Source organism: Silurus meridionalis, chromosome 2 (genome assembly GCF_014805685.1).
Source record: "Silurus meridionalis isolate SWU-2019-XX chromosome 2, ASM1480568v1, whole genome shotgun sequence".
NCBI lineage: Eukaryota > Metazoa > Chordata > Actinopteri > Siluriformes > Siluridae > Silurus > Silurus meridionalis.
The window spans coordinates 7839995-7863811 of NC_060885.1; the positions used below are offsets into that span (position 1 = coordinate 7839995).

General features: G+C 40.3%; 1 protein-coding gene across 1 annotated transcript in view; it reads left to right on the forward strand.

Annotated features, from left to right (window-relative positions):
- The window catches only part of tbck (TBC1 domain containing kinase), a 105867-nt gene that overhangs the window by 56710 nt on the left and 25340 nt on the right, over nt 1–23817 (forward strand). The window contains exon 23 of the mRNA XM_046868613.1: nt 3627–3788. Within this exon, the coding sequence (XP_046724569.1) occupies nt 3627–3788 (162 nt within the window). The remainder of the gene's footprint in view (nt 1–3626; nt 3789–23817) is intronic.

Consider the following 23817-nt stretch of genomic DNA (forward strand, 5'->3'; position numbering starts at 1 on the left):
CAGCCCGCATGTTGATTGTCCGAACGTCACATTCAGAGAGAGAAATGTCATCTAATCTTGCTCCACGCGCATCTGCGAGTGGCTTTTTTTCAGCCGCACTTCGTAAATAAGGTATTACACCGTCGCCGAGTCGTGCTCCGTGAGGAGATTTAAAAAAACAAGAGGTTGAGGGTGGGGGGACTGTGGTGTGAAGCGCTGCCCATGTGACCTTTTCACCTAAAGTTTGTGTGGTGCGAAAACACAGAGTCTCTCTTTATTAATACAAATTTAACTACATAAGCCAAACACACTCAGCATATTCCAGAAATCGCAGCTGGAATCTAATGTGTGTTTATTGGTCCAGTCTTTTGTCATTGTCAGAAAATAATCAGATAATATTTTACACACTATGTGACATAATGAATTCTCAAAGCATAAAGTTGAATTATTTCCATAAGTATGTTTGTGATAATTGTACAGATTAATTATTTGCTTTGAGAATGTTGATGGAGAAGAATAGAGAAGGTCAGAAGGAGTTACATTGTGTGTTTGTGGATTTAGAGAAAGCGTTCGACAGGGTGCAAAGAGAGGAGTTGTGGTATTGCATGAAGAAGCCTGGCATGTCAGAGAAGTATGTGAGGGTGGTGCAGAACATATATGAGGACAGTGTGACAGCAGTGAAGTGTGCAGTAGGAACGACAGACTGGTTTAAGGTGGAGGTTGGACGCATTAAGGATCGGCTCTGAGCCCTTTCCTGTTTGCAGTAGTGATGGACAGGTTGATGAATGAGGTCAGACAGGGGTCTTTGTGGACTATGATGTTTGCGGATGATATTGTGATTTGTGGTGAGAGTAGGGAGCAGGTTGAGAAGTATTAAAATAGTTTTATTACAGATGTACACTTTAGGAAACAAGCCGAATAAGACCTTTTGACAGTGGAGGCCCTCTAACACCACTGGCACAAGTCCCTGGTGGTCTAGTGGTTAGGATGTGGCGCTCTCACCGCTGCGGCCCGGGTTCGATCCCCGGTCAGGGAACCAACCCCAGCTACTCTTAGTGCCGGTCCCAAGCCCGGATAAATGGGGAGGGTTGCGTTAGGAAGGGCATCCAGCGTAAAAAAAAACCCATATGCCAAATCAAACATGCGGAGGATCTGCTGTGGCGACCCCAAATGGGAGAAGCCGAACGAAAGTTTATAGCATTGTCTCATTGAATGCTTGATTCTTATTGGCTGGGAAGTCTCTGCTTCGTGTCCGATGGTTATTCGCCTTCATATCGTGGTTCATGAATAAGCTTAACAATTGTTTTGGCTGACCTTTTCCCATGTTGTCCAGCTTTTCTAGAAAAGTCCATCTGTAAATGTCTTTGTAAGTGTATCTGCAACCAAATCAATTTCCTCTCCTCTGTCAGCTTGTGGAATAAAAAAAAAAAACAGCTATTAAATCCATATATTTAAGCTTGTGCATTTTGCTACAGATGCAGGTTGATTAGTGTGCTCTCTGACCCTTCAATCAAAGGACGCGAAACATCTGACGCGTTTAGACGTCTGCCAGCGGGCTTTGGAGAGCCAAGTCACAAATCGATTTGTTTAAGCAACAGCTTCAAGTAACATGGATTTGAATCAATAGGGTGCCTTTTGCTGGTCTTTCAGCAGTTTCCTTTGACCCTGGCAACGCATGATTGCTGAAATCTGATTGGATAGAAAATTACACTTTATGGCCTTGTTTCTAGAAGCAACATGAGAGAGAAAAGCTATGAAATGATGAGAATAGACTATTGGGAATAATTAAGTACATATTCATGGATAAAAATATATTAAAACTTAAGTCAGCAATTCTGATAGAGTTTAGGTCAGCTGACCCTGATGGACCGCCACTGGGGTCCACAACAAAATTGTAATTGTACTTCCTTCCTGTGGGATATGGGACATATTAATGAATTCCTATGATTTTAACAGTTAACTGTGATTTTAAAAAATGGTTTTAAAATATACCTGCATAAATTATGTATATTGTTGTGTAGCAAAACAGTGTCAACATTTTACAAATGTATTGTGTTACAGTATTGTTGTAATGATACAATATTGAACTATTGATCATTTTTAAAATGTAGGGTTTTTGTTTGTTTTTAAGTGACCTGTTCAGGCTGTAGGTTTGAGTTTTGTACACACTGCTAAATTGGTAGTTATGAACTGAAAATCCTAACCCATCTATTTTTATTTGTTCTAAAATATGATATACAGAATTTCTGAGCTTCAGGTTTCTGCTTTGATGATATCTGGGGATGAGGGAATTGAAAGCTGATATGATTTTATTGTTGATAATATTGTTTTTCTTTTTCTTTTATTTATTTCATTATTTCTTTCCACCCACACTTACGGTGACACAAAAAAAGATGGCATTTACAGATAGAACATGTCATTACATTGTACTGGAAGCTTACAGATAAACAAGATTTATATATATATATATATATATATATATATATATATATATATATATATATATATATATATATATATATAAGAAAGGGCTGATTTTATTTTTTAGGTTGAATTAAATCAAGTAGTACTTAACATGATGTAACGGATATTATTTAACACGTTATATAATGACCCTGTTGAATTTTTTATTCTGATTGGTCAAAAGTCTTAAAGTTTACAAGTTTATATTTAATTAATTCATTTCTACTATACTATTGTCACTATAGTAGAAGTTAACATAGCCTAGTATGGTAGTGTGGATACACTATTATTAGAGGTCGACCGATTTTTTCTGATATCGAGAGCTAGGTTGGATCGTAGTTGCCAATAACCAATTAATCAACCGTTAGTTTTTAATTTGATACTAAATAAAAAACACTTCATGGAAAATAGTAAAAAAAATATTTTTAAGTACTGAATCAGAAAAATTAAATAAATATATTTATTTATAACTATATAATTACTAAATTATAATTAATAAATACAATATAGCGCTCTTATTCGCTCTCCATGCAGCGTGCAGTTTCACATGTAAAGACAAACTGCACGTGGCATCAGTGATTCGCCTCTAGAGGCCGCTCTCATAATTTGCAACGAACGCAAGCCGGAAAAAATATCAGCATGGATTTTTGGCGATAGCCGATAGTTTCAGCAATCAGCGATCGGTGCCGAGTGATCAACAATATCCAATGAATCGGTTGACGTTTGGTTATTATGACAGCAAATGGGCATTTGTTAGTGAAATTTTTTTTTTTATTCCTAACGTTCCTGAACATTCGGTCACCGCTGCGGATTCCCGGCAATTCTAAGATAATCCGCAACTTGCTGTTAGTTAGGTTCCAAATGAGAACCCGCGAATTTTCCGAGACTCGAGTTCCGAACCGCGAATACAGGGGGTCGACTGTATATATTTTGATATGCTTGCTGAAGTCAAAGGGTTTGTGTATTTCGACTCCCGCAGGAAGTGATATTAGCTAAGGAAAGCTTCATGCAAAGTGATACAATCTTCTAAAAAATAAGCCCTCTCCTTTCCTCCTTCCTTCTACTCCTCCTAATTTTCCTAATGTGTCAATGCAAGCGACTGCCAAGCCCTTTTGTAAGTGAATCGATGTAACCGTTTTTAATTCTGTTTAATTTCTCCTGTGTGTGTGTACTTCCTTTTGTAGACGTCTTTCCCCTGCATAAGATCTTCCACCTGTGGGACACGCTGCTGTTGGGCAACTCGTCGTTCCCGTTCTGTATCGGCGTGGCCATCCTGCAGCAGCTGCGCGACCGCCTCCTGGCTAACGGCTTCAACGAGTGCATCCTACTCTTCTCAGACCTGCCCGGTAAAAACACATTTTACATAAGCTCGTGCATTCAAATATTCAAAAGCTACCGAATGCGCTCCGGTCCCTGCGGTGCGGCTGTGGCTGTGCGCCAGCGAGTGCATATTTCACAATCTTCTGCCAGAGTGTGATGGACAGCCTGCGGTATGAGGCGCTTGATATTTGGACACTTAGGCATGTGCACTCAGCTGGAAGCACTGGAGAGCTGATGCAGTGCGGCAAATTAGCTCTATTTGTCCGTACCGTCTGTGAGGCGTGCACGTAATACCGCCGTGTTTCTGCTCAGAGAATAACGTGTATCCCGAACCCAGAGAACACTTTTCAATGCAGTCTTTGCGTGAAATTAAGATTGTATTCGGTGTGCAGGAGATTTGTGGCTGCAAATGCAACACAAACCAATGGAAAAAGTGCTGCAGCTCATCCACCGAGGGTTGCTGAGCGTATTTGTGAGATCATTGGAAAGTATTTCAGTAGTAGCGATTATAACTGGTTGATATGCCAGTTTAGGGCTGTGTGGTGGTTATTATGCATTTTTTTCATGAACTAAAGTTACTTTATTGGCATAACAAATATATTACATGGACAATTATTTGTATACACCTGAGCATAACCTATACAGTATATGTGCTTTTTGAATGTCCTATTCCACATTTACTCCCAATTTACTGTCGAGGAGGCCTGGGGTGCAGTCAGCGTTCACATTCGTTCCAGAGGTGTTCAATATACTGTATAGGGTTGAGCTCAGAGCCCTGAAGCAGGCCACTAAAGATTATCACTTTGACCTCAACACTATTGAACACCTAGCTCAGGTGCTAGCTCAGTGTAGCTCAGTGTGGGGAAGTGTTAGCTCAGTGTAGCTCAGTGTAGGGACGAGTTAGTTTAGTGTAGCTCAGTGTGGGGAAGTGTTAGCTCAGTGTGGGGAAGTGTTAGCTCAGTGTAGCTTAGTGTGGGGAAGTGTTAGCTCAGTGTAGCTCAGTGTAGGGACGAGTTAGCTCAGTGTAGCTCAGCGTGGGGAAGTGTTAGCTCAGTGTAGGGACGAGTTAGCTAAGTTTTGGGAAGTGTTAGCTCAGTGTGGGGAAGTGTTAGCTCAGTGTGGAGAAGTGTTAGCTAAGTTTTGGGAAGTGTTAGCTCAGTGTAGCTTAGTGTGGGAAGTGTTAGCTCAGTGTATCTCAGTGTGGGAAAGTGTTAGCTCAGTGTTGGGAAATGCTAGCTCAGTGTAGCTCAGTGTGGGGAAGTGTTAGCTCAGTGTGGGGAAGTGTTAGCTCAGTGTGGGGAAGTGTTAGCTCAGTGTAGCTCAGTGTGGGGAAGTGTTAGCTCAGTGTGGGGAAGTGTTAGCTCAGTGTGGGGAAGTGTTAGCTCAGTGTAGCTCAGTGTAGGGACGAGTTAGCTCAGTGTAGCTCAGTGTGGGGAAGTGTAGCTCAGTGTGGGGAAGTGTTAGCTCAGTGTGGGGAAGTGTTAGCTCAGTGTAGCTCAGTGTGGGGAAGTGTTAGCTCAGTGTAGCTCAGTGTAGCTCAGTGTAGCTTAGTGTGGGGAAGTGTTAGCTCAGTGTAGCTCAGTGTGGGGAAGTGTTAGCTCAGTGTAGCTCAGTGTAGGGAAGTGTTAGCTCAGTGTGGAAGTGTTAGCTCAGTGTATCTCAGTGTGGGAAAGTGTTCGCTCAGTGTAGGTCAGTGTGGGGAAGTGTTAGCTCAGTGTTGGGAAATGCTAGCTCAGTGTAGCTCAGTGTTGGGAAGTGTTAGCTCAGTGTGGGGAAGTGTTAGCTCAGTGTGGGAAGTGTAGCTCAGTGTGGAAGTGTTAGCTCAGTGTAGCTCAGTGTGGGAAGTGTTAGCTCAGTGTAGCTCAGTGTGGGAAGTGTTGGCTCAGTGTAGCTCAGTGTGGGGAAGTGTTAGCTCAGTGTGGGGAACTGTTAGCTCAGTGTAGCTCAGTGTGGAGAAGTGTTAGCTAAGTTTTGGGAAGTGTTAGCTCAGTGTGGGAAGTGTTAGCTCAGTGTATCTCAGTGTGGGAAAGTGTTCGCTCAGTGTAGGTCAGTGTGGGGAAGTGTTAGCTCAGTGTTGGGAAATGCTAGCTCAGTGTTGGGAAGTGTTAGCTCAGTGTAGCTCAGTGTGGGAAAGTGTGAGCTCAGTGTAGCTCAGTGTTGGGAAGTGTTAGTTCAGTGTGGGGAAGTGTTAGTTCAGTGTGGGGAAGTGTTAGCTCAGTGTAGTTCAGTGTGGGGAAGTGTTAGTTCAGTGTGGGGAAGTGTTAGCTCAGTGGTTAAGTTGGCTTTCTGATTGAAAGTTCAAATCCCAGCAACAGCAAACTGAGACTGCTGGGCTCTTGAGCAAGGACCTTAAATCCTCACCTGCTCGATTGTCCAAATGAGATCATTGTTGCTGGCAAAAGTCACCTGTGAAATGCCATAAATCTGGAAGAGTGTCTGGGATTAATAAAGGAAAAATGTAATTCCACAGTCTACAAAAATAGATTGTACAATTGTGTGCTTCCACAAGTTTTGGGAAGAACCACTTTATGAATAAAATCTTTGATCATATAGTGTAGGTGAATAAATGAAGCACCACAGTGTGCAGTTATATTGATAAAAAGTTTATGATTCACTGGTTTATTTACAAACTTACTGAGATTTCTTAAATTCACAGATAAATCCTCAATTGTGATAATCATTAAAAATTCATCAAATGTTCAGCTTTACTTATTACATTTTTCTTCTTAGTTCAATATCAGCTTACGAGACGATGCTCAGATGAATTGTTTTTTTGAACCGTTTTTGTTGTTTGACAACAAAATTGGCAAATAGATCATCTACTTCAGCACCCATGTGTGTAAGAGGCAGTTCCATCCATCAACTGTCCTTCAGCATGAAGAGTTTATCGCTTTATTCACACAGCACTGGCGATTCCTGATGTGTTCTCTGTTGGGCTTCTTGAACAGCCTTGTTTTTCTATTTAATTCACCCAAATTTGTTTAGTCTTTTTTTTTCCATGAAAAAATAAATGATTAATTTAATTCAGTTCATGGGGGAAAATAAAATGTAATAGTTTTAGTGATACTGTAACTTTAAGAAGTCTTGTGAAGATTTCTTTTTCTGTCCTTTTATCGTTTAGATTAAAAAAAAATATGATCCTTTTTTTCTTCAACTGCAAAGTGAATGGGAAAAAAAAACAGTGGAACTTCAAACTGGGAAAGTCGTTGATCTTCCATTGGGTCACAAATTGGGGGATAAATGAAAAGAAAAGAAAAAAACAGAACTGAACGGAGGACAAAATACAGTAAACAAAATAAAATTCTGCCAACATAAAATGAGATTTATATGGAAGTACTAAGAGGCCATGCATTGTAATATTTTTATCTTTCTTGTATTCTCGCGATCACGACATAATTTTCTTGACATAAGAAATGTTGTTTTCTTGTTATCATGACTTGATTGTCTCGTGATCTCAACATAAAAAGATAGACTGTTAGTGCTGGTGCTCGTCCATGCGCCCGCCGCCACAAACGATTATGGTTATTACCCATGATGCTGCGATGATGTTGCCTGTAGAACAAGCCCTTATGCCGAATACCGTGATAACAAAAAACTTTTTTTATCACGAGAAAATAAAATTTTCCAGGTTTTTAATTGTAAGCACTACATTTGGTGAATCCCGTCATATCATCATATCCACTGCACAATCTTTGCACAGTTATACTGCATATTACAATATAAACCATATCTGACTACTGTACCTACTGCACCTTCTGTAGATTAATCACTCTGTCCTTCCTGTATGTATGGACACATGCCCTCATTTGCCACATTGCTATTTATTGTAAATAGGCAACTTTTGCACTTCTGGTTAGATGCTAACTATTTGCTCTGTACATGTACTTTGCACAATGACAAAGTTAAATCTTATCTAACCTATTGTGAAGCATTGTGGTGGGAACAACGTGTTCAAATTTTAAATCAATTTCAAATTTTATTTGTCACATACACATTCATACAGAGTACCACATGCAGTGAAATGCTTTTTTACGACTGTCCAACATTTAAACTTGAAAAATAGAAATGGAATATCAGGATTAAAAAGTTAAGTAAATAAATTTTTTAAAAAGTATGAGTATAAGAAAAAAATATGTATATACATGAATTCCAGAAAGGGATGAAATAATAGTGCAGAAATAATTGTGCGGTGAAGGAAAAGAAAAGAGAGGTCCAGTACTAGTTCCTGGGTGTTTCCTGGTTTAAACTCCGAATGGCCTGTGGGAAGAAGTTCCTCTATGTTTGCTTTCAATGAGCGGAAGCGCTTCCCTGAATGTAACAGAGAAAAGAGTGCATTGTTGAGATGGCTGACTGCACCACCCTCTGGAGGGCTTGCCTGTCCTGGATGGTGCTGTTCCCGAACCAAACAGAACCAAGACAGGTCCTGTGTGATGTGAACACCTAGGTACTGGAAACTGTGCAATCTCTCTACTGGGGTCCCGTTAATGTTTAATCTCTCCAGGTTTTTAATCTCCTGTAGGTAGGCCGTCTTGTCATGGTGGTGGAGTGGAGTGTTATGGCACTGATGGGGAGACTGATTGTCAGAATTGCTATATATCTGAATGCAGGGAGAGATCCTTTAGGAAAATCTGATGCAGTGCGCACACAACCAGAGACTGTGGTGCACAAAGAAACGAAACATACAGTGAAGGCAATATGGAATCTAAAGACCATGATTTAGCTTTGCAAGTTAGTTCGCTGATACTACCTACCTATGTCCAACGCTGTAAGAGCGGTATGATGATTACAGAGTGCATGAGCCACTTGGTTCTCCCCAGTACAAAAGGTGCCCCAGCTAGCGCTGTTTTGTTCTGGAAAAGTATAAAAGCGGCCTGTGTGAAACTTTTTTGTTTGTGCTGCATTAAAAGGTCATGATCCACTCACATTTATTGTTGCTCTTTTTTTTTATTATTGCTTTTATTCTTCGAGCTCGGTCTGTTCAGAGCTTCAGTTCTCAGGCTGTTGAGCATCAGCAGGTAATTTACTTGTTGTCAGCTACACATGACTGCACATTCAGCACAAACAAACCAGCCTGTGTGAAGCCCTGCACATCGCTTTAGCACACTGAAAGCTTGCTGTCAAACCTTCGCAGTGCCTGAGCGCTACGATCCCTAAGCAGCGGCTCTCAGCTGGAAAGCCGGATGACTCTGGATCTGAGTGACAGGTCTGAAGGCGACTTCGGCTCTTCTCCCGGTGTACGCTGGGTAAAGCTAGCCTCCCTGGCAAAACCCTGCACTTATTCACACGGGTGGCTGTCAGCACGCTGTTAGAGCCACGGCTGAGGACAAGAACGATGATTGAACCTTTGAACCTTATGTAGGAGGATTAGCTGATAGGCGGAGCAGGTTGGAAAACAGTAATGTTGCACCTATGTAGGAAGAAAAATGCCTAGCGTTTTAGCACTTTTCTGAGAAGAGCTAAAAAGAAAACGACGGTCAGGGTGACGGATCTAAATCCTCCTGTTGTGTCTGATTTATTGAGCAATATATCAAAGTTGCTGCTACTATGCCGAGGAAGCGGATGAGATTGCGGCTCGTTGTCCCTCGTTCACACTCTCATTAAAGCTCTTGGGTGTCTATTAGTTGGAGAAAAGCGAGAAAAAAGCGTTAGTTTATTTTTTTTCTCCAGGTCCTCTAAAATCCTCTGTATGAGTCAGTTGGAGAATGTGAAGAACAGAAGCTGCTTACTTGAAAATTCAAAACTGCATTATTTTCTCAGCTCTTCTTCTCCTGGCATTAAAATTTAAATATGCATAACATCTTAGGCACTATTTAAAGGACAGGCACATTTTTACTTTGAAATGCTTTGAATTCAAATAATTCTTTCTGTACACTTCTTTCTCGGTTTCTTCAAATCCTTTTACCAGAGGCTCCTGAACAGGGCTACTGAAAAGAGGCTACGATGGGAAAAGACTGAACAGATTATTTCCGATAATTGAGTGCTTATATAGAACACAAATCATGTTGCAGTGGAAAAGAACAGTTGAGTTTGGATTATTTTATTGTTGTCTTACCCACATTCACTCAAGGTACAGTTTGGAAAAGCATCAGGTATACGAAGCTTGGAAGCTTAAAAAAAAAAGTATATGAATTTAATTTATTTGAACAACAGTGGGTTAGGAAAGTGTTTGGAATTTTACCTTTATACAACCTTAATTCCAAAAATGTGACACTGTGTTAGGACAGGGCAACGTTTATTACTTTGTAGCATCACGTCTTTTCTGTATACATCTGGGAACTGAGGAGACCAGTTGCTGAAGTTTTGAGAGAGTCCCATATGTGTCTAATACAGGATTCTAGCAACTTAAGAGTTCTGGGTGTCCTTTGTTGTGTTTTTCGTTTCATGATGCGCCAAATGTTTTCAAAGAGTAAAAGGTCTAGACTGCAGACAGGCCAGTTCAGCACCCGGACTCTTCCACCATGAAGTCAGCAATCAATGCAATATGCAGTTTGCATTGTCTTGCTCAAGTGTGCAAGGCCTTCAATTAAAAGAAAGACTTTTCCTGGATAAAAGCCTGTTTTTGCTCTAAAACCTGTATATACCATTCAGCATTGATGGAGTCTTTCTAAAAGTGCAAACTGCCCATTCTACAAGCACGAAGGCACTCCTATATCTTCAGAAATGCAGCTTTTTGAACTGCATGCTAATTACAAGTCAGATGGTCCCTCTCCTCTTTAGTCTGGAGTAGTGTCTAAACTAGGTATAAACTTATAGGCACTATACTTAAGGCACTTACATTCTAAATTTATGTTTTTAACCTGCTTACAGTGGGGCAAAAAAGTATTTAGTCAGCCACCAGTTGTGCAAGTTCTCCCACTTAAAAAGATGAGAGAGGCCTGTATTTTTCATCATAGGTACACTTCAACTATGAGAGACAAAATAAGAAAAAACAATCCCGAAAATCACATTGTCTGATTTTTAAAGAATTTATTTTCAAAATATTGTGGAAAATAAGTATTTGGTCACCTACAAATAAAAAAGGCAAGATTTCTGGCTCTCACAGACCTGTAACTGCTTTAAGAGGCTCCTCTGTCCTCCACTTGTTACCTGTAATAATGGCACCTGTTTGAACTTATCAGTATAAAAGACACCTGTCCACAACCTCAAACAGTCAGACTCCAAACTCCACTATGGCCAAGACCAAAGAGCTGTCAATGGACACCACAAACAAAATTGTAGACCTGCACCAGGCTGGGAAGACTGAATCTGCAATAGGTTAGCAGCTTGGTGTGAAGAAATCAACTGTGAAAGCAATTATTAGAAAATGGAAGACATACAAGACCACTGACAATTTCCCTCGATCTGGGGCTCCACGCAAGATCTCACCCTGTGGGGTCAAAATGATCACAAGAACGGTGAGCAAAAATCCCAGAACCACACGGGGGGACCTAGTGAATGACCTGCAGAGAGCTGGGACCAAAGTAACAAAGGCTACCATCAGTAACACACTAGGCCGCCAGGTACTCAAATCCTGCAGTGCCAGACGTGTCCCCCTGCTTAGGCCACTACATGTCCGTTAAGTTTGCTAGAGAGCATTTGGATGATCCAGAAGAGGATTGGGAGAATGTCATATGGTCAGATGAAACCAAAATATAACTTTTTGGTAAAAACTCAACTTGTCGTGTTTGAAGGAAAAAGAATGCTGAGTTGCATCCAAAGAACACTATACCTACTGTGAAGCATGGGGGTGGAAACATCATGCTTTAGGGCTGTTTTTCTGCAAAGGGGCCAGGACGACTGATCCGTGTTAAGGAAATAATGAATGGGGCCATGTATCGTGAGATTTTGAGTGGAAAACCTCCTTCCATCAGCAAGGGCATTGAAGATGAAATGTGGCTGGGTCTTTCAGCATGACAATGATCTCAAACACACCGCCCGGGCAACAAAGGAGTGGCTTCATAAGAAGCATTTCAAGGTCCTGGAGTGGCCTAGACAGTCTCCAGATCTCAACCCCATAGAAAATCTTTGGAGAAAGTTGAAAATCCGTGTTGCCTAGCGACAGCCCAAAACATCACTGCTTTAGAGAAGATCTGCATGAAGGAGTGGGCCAAAATAACAGCAACAGTGTGTAAAAACCTTGTGGAGACTTACAGAAAACTTTTGATCTCTGTCATTGCCAACAAAGGGTATATAACAAAGTATTGAGGTGAACTTTTGTTATTGACCAAATACTTATTTTTTTTACCATAATTTGCAAATAAATTCATGTATGTTTTAAGGTAAAATCTTTAGGGTTTATGTTGAAATCTTAGAGTTTGGTAAAACAACACAGAAATAAAACTAGTGGAAAAAGATCAAATTATCTCTAAACTTTGGCAGCTGCACCTTTTTTTTTGGTAATTTCATGAATATATTTCCTGAGCTCCCGTCCAATTCGCTCCTTTCACACAAGGGTCGACCTGCATGAAAGTTTAAAAGCAGATAAACCGAGCAGATGTTTGAACGTTGTGTTGTGTCCAAGCAGCGGCGCTGTGTTGCAGCTGAGGTCCAGCAAACGAGTATTTGTGTTCTTTTTTCCTGGCAAAGTGCAGTGAGATTAAAAGGGAGAAAACTCCTTATAAAGGAAAAATATGCTGGATGGTGGCTTTGCACTCCCTTTTTTTTTTTTTTTTTTCTCAGCTACACACACACACACACACACACACACACACACACTTGCGCACATACGCACACACTGTTGCTAATTAATGTTTTTACTGAAAACTAGTCCTAATCTTAACATCAGTGGATAATATAAATAATATAAGTACAGTAATATTGAAATTATTTAGAATTGTATTTGTTTTAAAATTAAACACACCCATGAGTATTACATTATATGGACAAAAGTATTGGGACAATTTTATAGGATGTCTTTGTATGCAGTAATATTGCATTTCCCCTTCACTTGAACTTGGAGACCCAAACCTGTTCCAGTTAAACATAACCCCTGTGCACAAAGCCAGCTCTATGAAGATATGGTGCACATGGTTTGGAGTGGAAGAGCTTGAGTGGTTTGTAATAGAGATCTGACCTTAAACCTAGTGAACACCTTTGAGTTGAATTGGAACATTGACTGCACCCCAGACCTCCTCACCTCACCTACCCAACTTTACTAACACCCTTGTTGCTCTCCACAAACACACTAAAATCTCATGGACCGTCTTCCCAGAAGAGTGGAGGTTATTTTAACAGCAGTTGTGAACTAAATGTGGAATGGGATGTGGCGAGGGAAATTAGTTACCCCTGAGTAATGTGTGACATGTTACTTAATTAAGCATAGTTAGGTGTTGTATTGGTTAATTGAAATTGTGGAAATTATATATGTCACTGTATAGGGGACAAACGTACACTTTTAAAGAAGATCTTATTTATTCTTCATCACCACATTATCTGTGTAAAGCTGATTTGAGACAATGTTCATTGTTAAAAGCGCTATAGAATAGAATAGAATAGAATAGAATAGAATAGAATAGAATAGAATAGAATGGATGTTCAAAAAGCACATACCAATCTTATGGCCAGGTGTCCACAAACTTTTGTCTGTATAGTGTTTTATGGTGTTAATGTTCTATCAAAGCAGCTCTGACAGTAGCCATTGTTTGTGTGTGTGTGTGTGTGAAATTCATCAGCCCTCGGCCCATTTATCAAAACACTCACACTTATATTGATTAAATGATAAGCAAAAATGCGTAAAGGGGTTTTTTACTTGCCACATATACATTACAGCACAGTGAAATTCTTTCTTTGGATTATACCACGGATGTTAGAAAGCTGGAGTCGGAGCGTAGGGTCAATTCCATGTGTAAAAAAATAAATATATAAATATTTGTTTTATTTACATTTTATTTTGTCAAGGCTGCAGGGAGCTACAGAAGGGGGGCTGAAGAGCCGCATGTGGCTTCAGAATCCCGGTCTAGGACCATGGTGCTCCATAAAACTACACAAACCTACACAGGACTGCAAAAAGTGCATGTGTGAGTGTGAGCTGAGTGTGGGTATTGAGAAGTCTTGAAGAAACTGTTACACAGTCTGACCACGAGAACCCAAATGCTTTGGTCGCTTTTGCTAGATGGCAGGAGGGTGAAGAGTGTGTGTGAGAGGTGAGTGGGGTCATCCATAATGCTGCTGAAAATGTATGTGATGGAGGGAAGAGAGACTTCAGTGATCTTCTCAGCTGTCCTCACTGCGCATGTGCTCAGGAAGCTCTCGATGAGAAACAAATAGCATCATATTGAATCTGCTGTTATTGCTGCTCAGCCGCCTAGTCTGGTCTGTTATACCAATACTTCAGAAATACCTCCCTATGTATATATGCTGTGCTTTATTGCGGAACAGCACACCACAATGGTGATAGAACTAAAATGAATGTGTGTCCTTTTCTTTGACTTTTGCTTTCATACTTGTAAATGTGTACTTGTAATTAGATTCTATTAACACTTGTGTTAAATGGCCTCGAGGGGATGCAAACTTTTTGCCCTTGGCATCTGGAGGTATTTTCTACTGTGGAAGAGCTACAGCTAGCACCTTACTATGGATAGGGAAACAAAATGAGCATGAGTCATGTTATTTTTCTACAAGTATTTTTGTATTATATATGGTTTCGGTAACACTTGCTGTTGATTTTTACCCTAGTGCCTCAAAGGGTTTTTTTCCCCGCTGAGATTCCATCACGCACCAACCTCTCGGCATCTGGAGGTGGTGTGGATAATCCGATCACATTCCGAGCTTAGCCAGTGGAATTTGGATGAGACTTCCAAAAAAGTTGTTATATTTACATTGTGTTCTCTCTTTTTCTCTCTTTCTCTCTTTCTCTCTCTCTCTCTCTCTCTTTTCTCTTTAACTCTCTCTCTCTCTCTCTCTCTCTCTCTCTCTCTCTATCTTTAGATAGATAGATAGATAGATAGATAGATAGATAGATAGATAGATAGATAGATAGATAGATAGATAGATAGATAGATAGATAGATAGATAGCATGAGAGAGAGATAGAATATCTCTTTTAATATATATATATATATATATATATATATATATATATATATATATATATATATATATAGATATAGATATAGATATAGATAGATATAGATACATATACACACACACACACACACACACACACACACATATTTACGGCAATTATCAGATGCCCCTATCCAGAGCGAGATATAAAAGTGCTTTGAGGCTAAACTCTGTTGAAAGGAATTATAGCACACTTTTTTTTTTTTAAGAGACATAAAACAAACAGTGAAAAATCTTTAAGTGTTTCAGGAAGAAGTAGGTCTTCACCTGATGTTTAAAAAAAGTCAGTGACTGGACATCTAGGAGAAGTTCATTCCATCAGCTCGGTGCCAGAACAGAGTCAAGTATTAATGTATGCATGTACGTTTATATATATATATATATATATATATATATATATATATATATATATATATATATATATATATATAGTACAGACCAAAAGTTTGGACACACCTTCTCATTCAAAGAGTTTCTTTATTTTCATGACTATGAAAATTGTAGATTTACACTGAAGGCATCAAAACTATGAATTAACACATGTGGAATTATATATGGAATTATATACATAACAAAAAAGTGTGAAACAACTGAAAAATGTCATATTCCAAGTTCTTCAAAGTAGACACCTTTTGCTTTGATTACTGCTTTGCACACTCTTGGCATTCTCTTGAGGAGCTTCAAAAAGTAGTCACCTGAAATGGTCTTCCAACAGTCTTGAAGGAGTTCCCCGAGAGATGCTTGGCACTTGTTGGCCCTTTTGCCTTCACTCTGCGGTCCAGCTCACCCCTAAACCATCTCGATTGGGTTTAGGTCCGGTGACTGTGGAGGCCAGGTTATCTGGCGCAGCACCCCATCACTCTCCTTCTTGGTCAAATAGCCCTTGATGCCTTCAGTGTGACTCTACAATTTTCATAGTCATGAAAATAAAGAAAACTCTTTGAATGAGAAGGTGTATCCAAACTTTTTCTGTACTATATATATATATATATATATATATATATATATATATATATATATATATATATATATATATATATATAGATAGATATAGATATATATAGATATATATATATATATATATATATATATATATATATAGATATAGATATAGATATATATATATATATAGATATAGATATATATATATATATATATATATATATATATATATATAGATATAGATATAGATATAGATATAGATATATAGTGCCCGAGTTATGATGGTTCATCTTACGATTTTTTTATCATATGATGACGATAGAGATACAAATAAAATTTAAATAAACGTACATTTTCACGCACCACTTAAATTTTTTATGCGATACGTTGAAACGTTGCCAGGATGTGCGGATCTTGTGAGATGCCTTACTCACCAGCGGTGTTAGAGAGCGTTAATAACGCGTTGATTTTATTAACACGCAATTAATGCAGCGCACATTTCTGTAACCATTTCTATTAAAAATTTAAATAAATACAGTCAGACCTCGACGTATCGAACGCATTTTCCGGGGGTTTACTACAGTCACGCAAAAAAAGAAAAGAAATCGAAGAACATCAAAATGTATCCAAGTAGAATTGACAACGCCGCATTTAAACAGTGGGGAGGCATGCGTTGGTGGACCCACAAAGCTCTGTCGCTAGCGTGTCTTCCTCTAGTTCAGACGTGTTCAGTGTTCTCATGCGTTCTCATAGTAGTTACTTGAATCGATTTATGACATTTCGACTTGCGGCAGGTTTTCCGGGCCCTATTTCCGTCGTAAGTAGAGGCCTACCTGTACATATAAAAGAGGCGAAATCAAAACCTTAATGTATGTATATCTTCTTCTTCTTTCGGCTGCTCCCATTAGGGGTCGCCACAGCGGATCATCCGTCTCCATACCACCCTGTCCTCTACATCTGCCTCTTTCACACCAACTACCTGCATGTCTTCCCTCACCACATCTATGAACCTCCTACTTGGCCTTCCTCTTTTCCTCCTACCTGGTGGCTCCATCCTCAGCATTCTTCTACCAATATAATTCATGTCCCTCCTCTGCACATGTCCAAATCATCTCAATCTCGCCTCCCTCACCTTGTCACCAAAACATCCTACATGCGCTGTCCCTCTAACACTCATTTCTAATCTTGTCTATCCTCGTCACTCCCAACGAAAACCTTAACATCTTCAGCTCTGCTACCTCCAGCTCCACCTCCTGTCTTTTACTTAATGCCACTGTCTCTAATCCATACAACATCGCAGGTCTCACCACAGACCTATAAACTTTCCCTTTCATTCTTGCAGATACCCTACTATCACAAATCACTCCTGTCACTCTTCTCCACCCAATCCACCCTGCCTGCACTCTTTTCTTTACTTCTCTAACACACTCTCCATTACTTTGCACTGTTGACCCCAGGTACCTGAACTCCTCCACCTCTTCTCCCTGCAACCGCATCACTCCACTGCCCTCCCTCTCATTCACACACATGTACTCTGTCTTACTCCTACTGACTTTCATTCCCCTTTGCACCAGCGCATATCTCCACCTCTCCAGGCTCTTCTCAACCTGCTCCCTACTCTTACCACAAATGACAATATCATCTGCAAACATCATAGTCCAGGGAGACTCCTGTCTGACCTCGTCTGTCAACCTGTCCATCACCACTGCAAACAGGAAAGGGCTCAGGGTCGATCCTTGATGCAGTCCAACCTTCGCCCTGTACCAGTCTGTCGTACCTACTGCACACTTCACTGCCGTCACACTGTCCTCATACATGTCCTGCACCACCCTCACATACTTCTCTGACACACCTGACTTCCTCATACAATACCACAACTCCTCTCTTGGCACTCTGTCGTACGCTTTCTCTAAATCCACAAATACACAATGCAATTCCTTCTGTCCTTCCCTATACTTCATCAACATCCTCAAAGCAAATAAGGCATCTGTGGTGCTCTTCCTCGGCATGAAACCATACTGTTGCTCACAGATGGTCACCTCTTCTCTCAGCCTGGCTTCCACTACTCTTTCCCATAACTTCATGGTGTGACTGATCAACTTAATTCCCCTGTAGTTACTGCAGGTCTGCACATCTCCCTTATGCATAAAGATCGGTACCAGCACACTCCTTCTCCATTCCTCAGGCATCTTCTCACCTTCCAAAATCATGTTAAACAATCTGGTTAAAAACTCCACTGCCATCTCTCCTAAACATCTTCACGCTTCTACCGGTATGTCATCTGGTCCAACCGACTTTCCATTCTTCATCCTCTTAATCGCTGCTCTTACTTCCTCCTTACTAATCCTATCTACATCCTGCTTCACCAACTCCACATCATCCAACCTTCTCTCTCTCTGATTTTCCTCATTCATCAGCTGCCTAAAATACTCCCTCCACCTTCTCAACACACTCTCCTCACTAGTCAACACATTTCCCTCTCCATCCTTTATTGCTCTAACTTGCAGCACATCCTTCCCAGCTCGGTCCCTCTGCCTGGCCAATCGGTATAAATCCTTTCCTCCTTCCTTAGTGTCCAACCTCTCATACAGCTCCTCATATGCCTTTTCCTTGGCTTTTGCCACATCCCTCTTTATGTGCTGCCACATCTCCTTGTACTCCTGCCTACTCTTCTCATCACTCTGTCTGTCCCACTTCTGTTTTGCCAACCTCATTCTCCTTATGCTCTCCTGCATTTCCTCATTCCACCACGTCTCCTTGTCTTGGTTTCTATTTCCAGAGGTCACACCAAATACTTTTCTAGCTGCCTCCCTCATCACTCCTGCAGTAGTTGCCCAATCATCCAGCACCTCTTCACCACCACCGAGCCCCTGTCTGACCTCTTCCCTGAACCTCACACTACACTCTTCCTCCTTCAGTTTCCACCATCTTATTTTTCTTTCAGTCCTTACTCTCCTCCTCTTCTTCTTCGCCTCCAAAACCATCCTACAGACCACCACTCGATGCTGTCTAGCTACACTGTCCCCTGCCAACACCTTACAGTCTCCAATCTCCTTCAGGTTGCATCTCTTGCATAGCACATAGTACACCTGTGTACACCTTTCTCCACTCTTATACGTCACCCTATGATCCTCCTTCTTCTTAAAATAAGTGTTCACCACTGCCATTTCCATCCTTTTAGCAAAATCTACCACCATCTGCCCTTCCACATTTCTCTCCTTAAAACCATACCTACCCATCACCTCCTTATCACCTCTGTTCCCTTCACCTACATGCCTATTTAAAGTCTGCCCCAATCACCAATCGTTCTTTCCTAGGTACACCATCTACAACTTCATCTAATTCACTCCAGAATCTTTCCTTCTCCTCCATCTCACAGCCAATTTGTGGAGCATAGGCACTGATGACATTTATCATCATCCCTTCAACTTCCACCTTCACGATCATCACCCTATCAGAAACTCTCTTTACCTCTACTACACTCTTACTGTACTCTTCCTTCAGAATCACCCCTACACCATTTCGCTTTCCATCCACACCATGATAAAACAGTTTAAACCCACCTCCAATATTCCTGGTCTTACTCCCTTTCCACTTGGTCTCCTGAACACACAACATACAGTGAGGAAAATAAGTATTTGAACACCCTGCTATTTTGCAAGTTCTCCCACTTAGAAATCATGGAGGGGTCTAAAATTGTCATTGTAGGTGCATGTCCTCTGTGAGAGACATAATCTAAAAAAAAAAAAAATCCAGAAATCACAATGTATGATTTTTTAACTGTTTATTTGTATGATACAGCTGCAAATAAGTATTTGAACACCTAAGAAAGTCAATTTTAATATTTGGTACAGTAGCCTTTGTTTGCAATTACAGAGGTCAAACATTTCCTGTAGTTTTTCACCAGGTTTGCACACACTGCAGGAGGGATTTTGGCCCACTCCTCCACACAGATCTTCTCTAGATCAGTCAGGTTTCTGGCCTGTCGCTGAGAAACACCGAGTTTGAGCTCCCTTCAAAGATTCTCTATTGGGTTTAGGTCTGGAGACTGGCTAGGCCATGCCAGAACCTTGATATGCTTCTTACAGAGCCACTCCTTGGTTATCCTGGCTGTGTGCTTCGGGTCATTGTCATGTTGGAAGACCCAGCCTCGACCCATCTTCAATGCTCTAACTGAGGAAGGAGGTTGTTCCCAAAATCTCGCAATACATGGCCCCGGTCATCCTCTCCTTAATACAGTGCAGTCGCCCTGTCCCATGTGCAGAAAAACACCCCCAAAGCATGATGCTACCACCCCCATGCTTCACAGTAGTATTGGTGTTCTTGGGATGGTACTCATCATTCTTCTTCCTCCAAACACGTTTAGTGGAATTATGACCCAAAAGTTCTATTTTGGTCTCATCTGACCACATGACTTTCTCCCATGACTCCTCTGGATCATCCAAATGTTCAATGGCAAACTTAACACGTGCCTGGACATGTGCTGGTTTAAGCAGGGGAACCTTCCGTGCCATGCATGATTTCAAACCATGAGGTCTTAGTGTATTACCAACAGTAACCTTGGAAACGGTGGTCCCAGCTTTTTTCAGGTCATTGACCAGCTCCTCCCGTGTAGTTCTGGGCTGATTTCTCACCTTCCTTAGGATCATTGAGACCCCACAAGGTGAGATCTTGCATGGAGCCCCAGTCCGAGGGAGATTGACAGTCATGTTTAGCTTCTTCCATTTTCTAATGATTGCTCCAACAGTGGACCTTTTTTCACCAAGCTGCTTGGCAATTTCCCCGTAGCCCTTTCCAGCCTTGTGGAGGTGTACAATTTTGTCTCTAGTGTCTTTGAACCGCTCTTTGGTCTTGGCCATGTTAGTAGTTGGATTTTTACTGATTGTATGGGGTGGACAGGTGTCTTTATGCAGCTAACGACCTCAAACAGGTGCATTTAATTTAGGATAATAAATGTAGTGGAGGTGGACATTTTAAAGGCAGACTAACAGGTCTTTGAGGGTCAGAATTCTAGCTGATAGACAGGTGTTTAAATTTGCAGCTGTATCATACAAATAAATAGTTTAAAAATCATATATTGTGATTTCTGGATTTTTTTTTTTTAGATTATGTCTCTCACAGTGGACATGCACCTATGATGACAATTTCAGACCCCTCCATGATTTCTAAGTGGGAGAACTTGCAAAATAGCAGGGTGTTCAAATACTTATTTTCCTCACTGTATCTACATTTCTCCTCTCCATCATATCAGCTACCTCTCTCTCTTTACTCGTCATAGTACCGACATTTAAAGTACCAACCCTAACCTCTACTCTCCTCCACTTCTCCTTTCACTGCTGTCTTACTCCTCTCCTTCTCCTCCTTCGGCCAACAGTAGCCCAATTTCCACCGGTACCCTGTCGGCTAACGATACCTGTGGCGGTCGTTGTTAACCCGGGCCTCGACCGATCCAGTATGAATTTCTCATTTGTGATCCGCATATTTGATTTGGCACATGTTTTAGGCTGGATGCCCTTCCTAACGCAACCCTCCCCATTTACCCGGGCTTGGGACCGGCACTAAGAGTGCACTGGCTTGTGCATCCATAATGGCTGGGTTACTGTGTGTGTATGTATATATATATATATATATATATATATATATATATATATATATATATATATATATATATACAGTGCCTCCACAATTATTGGCACCCCTGTTTAAGATGGGGTCGTGGACTTCAAAAATTCTCCTTTTTAAAACAACATAGAACCCAAATGCAAAAAGAGAAAATCCAACCTTTTATTTAAGTACATTACTTTGGTGGTAAAAAAATCACACATTTAGAAAAAAAAAAAAAAATTGAAATCATGTGTGCCACAATTATTGGCACCCTGATGTTAATACTTTGTACAACCTCCTTTTGCCAACAAGACAGCACTTAATCTCCTCCTATAACATTTCACAAGATTGGAGAACACAGAGAGGATTTTGACCATTCTTCTTTGCACAATCTTTCTAGATCATCCAGTGTCCTGGGTCCTCTCTTATGCACTCTTCTCTTTAGCTCGCCCCACAGGTTTTCGATTGGGTTGAGGTCTGGGGACTGAGATGGCCATGGGAGGACCTTGAGTTTGTGACTGCTGAACCACTTTTGTGTAGATTTTGCCACATGTTTTGGATCATTATCCTGCTGAAAGACCCAATGACGACCCATCTTCAGGTTTCTGGCAGAGGCCATCAGGTTTTTATTTAAAATATCCTGGTACTTCAAAGCGTTCCTAATGCCATGCACCCTAACAAGGTTCCCAGGGCCTTTGGAAGAGAAACAGGCCCACAGCATCACAGATCCTCCACCATACTTCACGGTGGGCATGAGGTGCTTTTCGGCATACTCATCTTTTGTTTTACTCCAGACCCACTTAGAGTGTTTGTTGCCAAAAAGCTCAATCTTAGTTTCATCTGACCAAAGCACACGATCCCAGTTGAAGTCCCAGTACCGCTTAGCAAACTCCAGACGTTTACGTTTGTGAGTGATAGTGAGAAAAGGCTTTTTCCTTGCATGCCTCCCAAACAGCTTGTTGGCATGTAGAGAGCGTCTGATGGTTGTTTTGGAGACTCTGTGACCCCAAGATGCCACTCTTTGATGCAATTCTGTGACGGTGAGCTTGGGAAATTTTTTTTACTTCTCTTACCATCCTCCTCACTGTGCGTTGTGGCAAGATAAACTTGGGACCTCTTCCAGCCTTGTTTGTCACTGTTCCAGTTGTTTTAAACTTCTTAATGATTCCTCTGACTGTAGATACCGGCAAGTTAAGGCGAGTGGCTATTTTCTTGTAGCCATTGCCTGACTTTTGAAGGTCGACACACATCTGCCTTACTTCAATGGTGTGTTCTCTTGTCTTTGCCATGTTGACAAATGGGTAAGAGAATTAGGCCTCTGTGTCACGTCATATTTATACCCCAGGAAACAGGAAATCATGAATTACTAATTAAAAGTCCCTAGATACCCTGACCAACCTTAGCAACTACAGAAAAATATATAAAAAAAAAAAACAATTAAATTTTTCAGAGGAATTGTTAGGGGTGCCAATAATTGTGGCACACATGATTTCAAGTTTTTTTTTTCTTCTAAATGTGTGATTTTTTACCACCAAAGTTATGTACTTAAATGAAAGGTTGGATTTTCTCTTTTTGCATTTGGGTTCTATGTTGTTTTAAAAAAAAGGAGAATTTTTAGAAGTCCACGACCACATCTTAAACAGGGGTGCCAATAATTGTGGAGGGCACTGTATATATATATATATATATATATATATATATATATATATATATATATATATATATATATATATATATACAGTACAGACCAAAGGTTTATATATATTATATATACAGTACAGACCAAAAGTTTGGACACACCTGCTCATTCAAAGAGTTTTCTTTATTTTCATGACTATAAAATTGTAGAGTCACACTGAAGGCATCAAAACTATGAATTAACACATGTGGAATTATATGGAATTATATACATAACAAAAAGTGAACTGAAAATATGTCATATTGTAGGTTCTTCAAAGTAGGCATCAAGAGAATGCCAAGAGTGTGCAAAGCAGTAATCTAAGCAAAGGTGGCTACTTTGAAGAACCTACAATATGACATATTTTCAGTTGTTTCACACTTTTTTGTTATGTATATAATTCCACATGTGTTTATTCATAGTTTTGATGCCTTCAGTGTGACTCTACAATTTTCAAAGTCATAAAAATTAAGAGAACTCTTTGAATGAGAAGGTGTGTCCAAACTTTTGGTCTGTACTGTATATATATATATATATATATATATATATATATATATATATATATATATATATATATATATATATATATATACCCACCCCATATCCCAGAGTGGTGAACATTTTGGGAGATTGTTGTAAAATACAGAGAGTATTAACATCCTGCTTGCTCTATTTCCAGTCTTTTTGTTAAGATTTTTTCTTGTCCTTTTATAGATTTTGGAGGCACATCCTGTTCCTAATGATGTCACTGTGATGCTCGATGTTCTCAGTTTGTTGATGATGGCCTGT